Below are 6,939 nucleotides of genomic sequence, written 5' to 3' on the forward strand. Positions count from 1 at the left end.
TCCAGCGGCGGAAGGGCAGATTATCACCATCATAGACGACAATCTCCCCCCTTTGCAATGGACCATCGGGCGCATAGCCAAACTGTATTATGGCCGAGACAACGTGGCCAGGGTGGCTGAGGTGAAGACTGCGTCCGGAGTGATTAGCAGACCCGTCCGGAAGCTGTGCCCCCTTCCGATACAATGAGTGGAACTCTGGCGAGTACTCTGCGGGGGAGGATATTTGATCCTCGAAAGGATGTGCGGATCCCCTGACTAGAATTTTCTGTTGGTGCTGACAGCGCGTCATTTACTAGTTGGCGGTACTGGTAGTCGGTAAGGAGAGGGGATCGTGGCAGATGCGGTGTGTAACACCAGTTGTCCTTGACTGTAAAAAGGAAGTGGATGTGTCTGCAGTCTAGCGTGCTTGTGCGTCGATACGCCGTTTTTTCTGTAAAAGTGAAAAGCGTCCTATGACTTGGCCAGAACTTGTTGTCCGTCTGGACATCAGTATTTAGTCTAATTTGAAAGTTGGAAATTGTTTCCACATTAGCCAGGGAATTGTCAAGTGTTTGTGATTTGTTTGGAATTGAATTCAATAATTTAATTTGTATGTTGGATCATGATCCTGTTGAATTAGCCAGGCAGGTGGGTCATAACATTGTACATAATTTTGTGAATAATTATCAATTATAACGTAGATAAACAATAAGTTTTAAACTAAATATTGTATTGTTTGAAATAAAACAGTGTTATTTTGCACTAGTATTTGTGAAGGTATTTTGGGTGGCCGTGGCGTCCACCACACTGATTTCCCCTTCTCTGTCTATCTCCCATTATTTTCCATTTGCTCTCTCCAATATTGTCTTTCAGTCTTTTCATAAATATATATGTGTGTGTGTGTATGTTTGTATACAAGTACATATGTGTATATATGTCGAGGATTTTATCTTTTTGTGACTTCTTACATTGTTATTAATACTGTTTGTTAATAATGAATATATTTCTTTTAAAGGCTATTAAAACCGATAAATCCAGATGTTTATTCACATAAATATAAAATTATTATAGGTTTCTCTATATTATTCGATACAGATATCATGTATTTAATTATTGTTGAACATTTTTTAAGGTGGGCAACTTTTGTACATGAAAAACTTTATTATTTGATCCAGCTTCTGTCTTGGATGATGGATATAGTTACATCTTTGGAAATATTAATGATTGTGGGTGAAACATACATTTCTATTTACTTGTATTTGTATGTATGGTTTTGGCGTTGCTGTAAAATTATGCGATTGCTATACTTGCTTCATCGCATTGTATAAAATTTAAAGTGATTTCTTTTAACGAGGTGTCTTCAGCTCTCTCTCTTGAGAGGAAATGGAACCATTAATTAGCTAGGGAGCTACTAGGAAGAACTACCGAGCTAGGAGGAACTACCGAAGAAAATCTGGAACGATCTGGCGTGCCCAACTTTGAGTAAAGTAACATAGTTTTTGTCTAGCTTATTCTGTAAGCTTCTAGCGTATTCCAAAAGATTTTACGAAAGTTGTTACGCCACCCTCTACAAATACAAACGCCTCTGGAGAAGGCAAGCTCAGTGGAGACGGGGGGTAAGGAGAAATGAGAAAACAAGGAAGAGGCAATATGCTGAATAATAATAAACAAATAACGATAATAGTGATTAGAATTAAAATTAAAACAATACTTTGATAATAAGGGAAAAAAAATAAAAATAAATTTAGAATACCAACTAGTTACCTAGTAACAGCTTCTCCGTTAGCAAATCTGTGTAGTGCGCCCCTGCTGGCCGCTACTCTAACCAGATAGCTACTTCATTAAATAATTAAATCTATTGTCCATGTGAAATGTTGCTAGGGGTTTAAATAAAGATTCAGGGTTATGAAAATATTATTATTGATCACAACAAAAAAAAAGTCTTTTTACAAAAAAATACAGTATCGTAAACCCTGCTAACTACTGAAAAATACAAAACTTGATTAATAGGTAATGAAATAATTGCCCTCAATAGAACCAGAAAACTAGTCTCACTCTTAACTATATTTTCTACACAATCCCAGGCCTGGTTTTGCTTCAATCTGCACTTCTTTCCTAGTCTTCTTATGGGAAGCTCACCACCAGTCAGGTACTATTCCTTCTAGCTACCCTTTGGAGAAGTAGAGGTTCTCCGCTCAATGAATCCTCTCTCTGAGGCAAATCCCGCCTAGGTAATTTCTTTTCACTCCAATTTGTTTTGGCTCCAACCAGCTTCGTACAACAACCAATTTTTCAACCCGTATTTTTTTTTTGAGTTGGCGTCCGTTTTTTTTTTTTTTTTTTCAATCCCCCCATATGTTGCTCGCATCGATTGTCTTTTTTTCCCTGCTGCCCTGTTCACACAGCCATGTGCTCTTCAAGTATAATTTTATCCACTTTCTTCATTTCTCTTAATTAAATTTCCTAGATTTATTTTCTTAATCCCCGATTTTACCTAACTTCAACTAACTGACCTGGACAAAATCTAGAAATAATTACAATCATACCATCAAATTGGTTTCGTTTGGAAAAGCTGTTACATCATAACAAAGTACAAATAACAAAGAGATGCTCGAGAAGTAGTCTTGATTGTGAACTTATGAAGTGAAGTTATAAGTGTGTTACTGAACTGTTGTGACTTTCGTGAATTAGTTTAGAACGTAGACGTGTTTTAGTTTTGTAAAAATTTTAGCGTGTTTCGTAATTTACGTTCCTGCTTATTAACCAGTGGCAGTAACGAGTTGTAATTCAGTTATAAAATAGAAGAAAAAGAGGAAGCAGAGATAAATTGTACGATATTTATAATGAATTACGTAATATTTTGTCTATATTTATATAATCAGCGTTGGCTGGTTTTAATTAAAACTGTCCGTTAGGACAGCTTTATAACAGTTGATCGTCAAAAACTGCACGAAAAAACGTAACGTTGAAAAACACAAATTTGACAATTTTTTTCTCTTATTCTATAAAACAAAATTCTCAAATTTTCTTTAAAATATAAGGCAAATCCACTTTTATAAATGAATTTTTTTTTCAATATCCCAGATTTGACAGACTTTGAGAAAAAATCAGCTGAAAATGGGCAAAAACGGCATTTACAAAAAAAAATTTTTTTGTATCCGCCTAGCCAATGTATATTTGGTACATTCCACAAAATATGATGGACGGGTAGTACTACATTGAAGGTCCCACATATGGGTTGCCGCTCTCTTCAAAAGATACAGCCATGAGTTAGCATAGTGTGGCATATTCTTAATCTTGCATGAATGACTTCTTCGTGACGGATCTACCTACTTGAAGCCATCCATTTCAATGGTGTGTACTTAATATTTCTTAACTTATTCGATAATGGAAGCGTTTCCCAATCCCGATTCTATTGCAATAAGGCTTCAGTGCGCGGATAAGCCCTCCATTCCAGCGGCAAAAATTTTCATCTGGGTTATTTATTAAGGCTGCATTCTTAGCAGCCTTATCGGCGATTTCATTGTATTTAATCCCAGAACTTCCAGGAGTCCATAAGAAAACGACTGTTTTTCTAATTTCAGCACAAATATGAACGGTATGGATGGGTAGGATGTCTGTATCCAACTTAAATATCGCATCCAAAGAGTTTCGAGAATCTGAGCAAACTAGGAATTTTCTCTCAGCGGAATCTATTTTGTGTTCTAAAGCTTTGAGAATCGCAAAAAGTTCCGAGATAAAGACACTAGAAATAATGTTCAGTGACCAGCTGTAATTCCTCACATCTATCACCCAGGCCGATCCTACTTCAGTAGCCATTTTAGAGCCGTCAGTAAAAATTTGCTTATAATTCACATACTGTCTGTGAGTAGAGCATTACACTGTGAGCGTTTTCTATTGTACAAACAGCTAGTGCTAACCAATGGTGATATAACAACGCAGAGTACAGCAATGAATGGCATTCTGAAGCTTGCTGAAATGCTTCTGCTCTTTAAGTTAAGAGGTGAATTACTTAGGTTAAATGCTGTATCCTGGTATACAAAGGAGTCAGACAAGGAGGTATGTTTAATGTGCACCAAAATAAGAGAAGACCTATTTCATTTGCTCAGTGTACTCTGAGTTACGAAGCCAATACTTGGGGTAATGGTTTAGCCGCCGGAGACTGTTGTGGACTCACTTACAGGGGGTGCCCATTTAGTAACGCTATTAAGTGGGGACTCCCCGCAAGGGGTAACTGTTGTATGCAGTTACTTGGGGAGTAGCGTCCCCACGGCTTCCTGAGCTCAGTACATCATGCACATTCACCAGAACATTTCAAGCATACACTCATACACCACACATCCTACACTACAGATAAGGTCAAATACATTACACACTCTAGGGCTACCGTCCCTAGTGCCCGAAAGGGGAGTTTGTCTAGAAACTCTAAGGAGGCAGCTCCTCCACTAGACTCGGTAGCTGTGGGCTGATAACCCATTCTTCTTAAATACCTATTATTACGAGACCTAACAACGCAGATGCTGGAAGGACTAAACGGCAACGACCTGGCGACCGTCTAAAGGATTTTAATTTTGGATTTTGGAATGTATTGACACTTTACAGACCTGGAGCACTTCAAGTGCTACTAAATGAATTAGGGAAGTACAAGGTTGACTTAGCAGCCATACAAGAAGTCAGGTGGACTGGCAGAGGGATACTAGAGAAAAAGAACTACTCTATATACTATAGCTGCCACGATAAGCTTCATACATTTGGTACAGGATTTATTGTGAATAAAAGATTAAAGGGAAAAATAATTGATTTTAAACCTATAACTCCGAGATTGTGTTACCTACGCCAAAAAGGAAGGTTCTCCAATTACAGTATACTAAGCTGTCATGCACCAACAGAAAATTCTGAGGCAGATGAAAAAGACGAGTTCTACGAGCTTCTTGAAAAAAAGGCTAGATGACTATCCTGGATATGACGTAAAAATTGCCCTTGGAGATTTTAATGCCAAGATTGGGAAAGAAGAATTCTATTACCCAATCATAGGGAGACATAGCCTGCATGAACAGTCTAATGAGAATGGACAAAGGCTTATTCACATGGCTGCTGCAAGAAACATGACAATCGGAAGCACTCTATTCCCACATAAAAGGATTCACAAGGCTACATGGAGATCGCCAGATGGTCTTACTCAGAACCAAATAGATCATATGCTGATTAGTGCTAGACATAAATCACAGATCATGGATATTCGGGTCTACTGAGACGCTAACGTGGATTCCGATCATTACTTGTCTATTGCACGGTTTAGGGCTAGAATTTCTAATTCACGATGCGAATATAATGAAAAGATAAGAAAATTCAATACGCTAAGATTAAAGAATGAAGAAATCCAGACAAGATTTCAGGAAAAAATGGAACTAAACTTAGCTACCTCAGCTATTGGTGGGGATAGGTGGGAGCATTGTTCTAAAGTCATTAACGATGCAGCCCATGAGATAATAGGGCTTAATGAACCTAGAAAAAGAAATGATTGGTTCGATGAAGAATGCAGTCGTGTAACCAATGAGAAAAACAAGGCATATAAACAACTAATTGCAAGAAGAGGGACTAGAGCTTCTAGAGAGGAATACCGTGCTAGGAGAACAGCTGAAAAGAAACTTCACAGGAAGAAAAAGAGGCAATGGGAAAATAAGAAAATTTCGGAGTTAGAGATGCAAAAGGAAAATAGAAATAGCCGAGCTTTCTTTCAGAATATTAATCAGGCAAGAGCGCCATTTAAGCCGAACGGCGCCTTCTGTAGACTGGAGGATGGGTCTATGGCTACGGAGGAAAAGGAAATTCTTAATAGATGGACATGGCATTTCGGAAATCTTTTAAACGATGAAACAAGAAATGAAAGCACCCAGCTAGCTGTCCCTAATGATGATGAAATGGAGCCTCCTGATGAAGAAGAAATCAGGGATGCTATTAACAAAATGAAGAATTGTAAGGCCCCTGGGTGTGATAACCTTAACCCGGAACTGTTCAAGTATGGGGGCGAAAATTTTATAAAAGAACTGAGGGAACTGTTTCTCGAAATTTGGACTACGGAAGTTATACCCGATTCCTGGAGAAAAGCAATTATATGTCCCATCTTTAAAAAAGGAGATCAGTTAGAGTGCAGTAATTACAGGGGAATATCACTCCTTAATTGTGCATATAAGGTATTCTCCAATGTTTTGTATTCAAGATTGCTTCCTCACGCTGAGAGAGAGATAGGCAGATACCAATGTGGATTTAGAAAAGAAAAATCAACATCAGACCAAATGTTCTCACTAAGAATGATACTAGAAAAAGGAAGAGAATATGGTCTCCAAACCCACCATCTATCTCTTCATAGATTTCAAGTCAGCCTATGACAGTGTCAAACGAGAAGAATTGTACCACGCCCTGCTACAATTAAATATACCCCCAAAACTAGTACGCTTAATTAAGATGACAATGAAAGACACTGTGTGCGCAGTGCGTATTAAAGGGTGTCTTTCATCGGAATTTAACAGCACTAAAGGTCTAAGGCAAGGAGATGCTCTATCCTGCCTACTGTTTAATCTTATTTTGGAATATGTAATGCGTGAGGCAGAAATCCCGCTGTCCGGTAGTATATTCCACAAGTCTGTTCAGGTTTTAGCCTACGCAGATGACGTGGACATAATTGGAAGATCCTTCTAAGATATGGAAAGGGCCTTCCTTAATCTGGTTAGAGTGATTGGAAAAGTGGGACTACAAATAAATGCTGCCAAGACCAAATATCTAAGAGCCGAAGGACCTGCAGATCATCCCGCGCACGTAACACTTGGCAATTATATGATTGAACAAGTTGATTCATTCATATACCTCGAAACCTTAATCTCTAGGGATAACGATGTATCCCTAGAAATAAAAAGAAGGATTATGTTGACCAATAGGTGTTATTATGGATTGAATAAGCAT

General features: G+C 38.2%; 1 protein-coding gene across 1 annotated transcript; it reads left to right on the plus strand.

Moving 5' to 3' along the window:
• Positions 1 to 5,381: 5,381 nt before the first annotated feature.
• Positions 5,382 to 6,368, plus strand: LOC141459923 (uncharacterized). Its single transcript, XM_074139486.1, has one exon. It carries the CDS (start codon positions 5,382 to 5,384, stop codon positions 6,366 to 6,368), a length of 987 nt encoding a protein of 328 aa, XP_073995587.1.
• Positions 6,369 to 6,939: the final 571 nt, after the last annotated feature.

The sequence above is a fragment of the Rhodnius prolixus genome, unplaced genomic scaffold (assembly GCF_049639745.1).
Source record: "Rhodnius prolixus isolate KJV_2025 unplaced genomic scaffold, Rpr scaffold_29, whole genome shotgun sequence".
NCBI classification, from domain to species: domain Eukaryota; kingdom Metazoa; phylum Arthropoda; class Insecta; order Hemiptera; family Reduviidae; genus Rhodnius; species Rhodnius prolixus.

Bases quoted from the DNA above. Each gene is read 5' to 3' on its own strand.
- LOC141459923 (XM_074139486.1), top strand. From the start codon at position 5,382: ATGGAACTAAACTTAGCTACCTCAGCTATTGGTGGGGATAGGTGGGAG.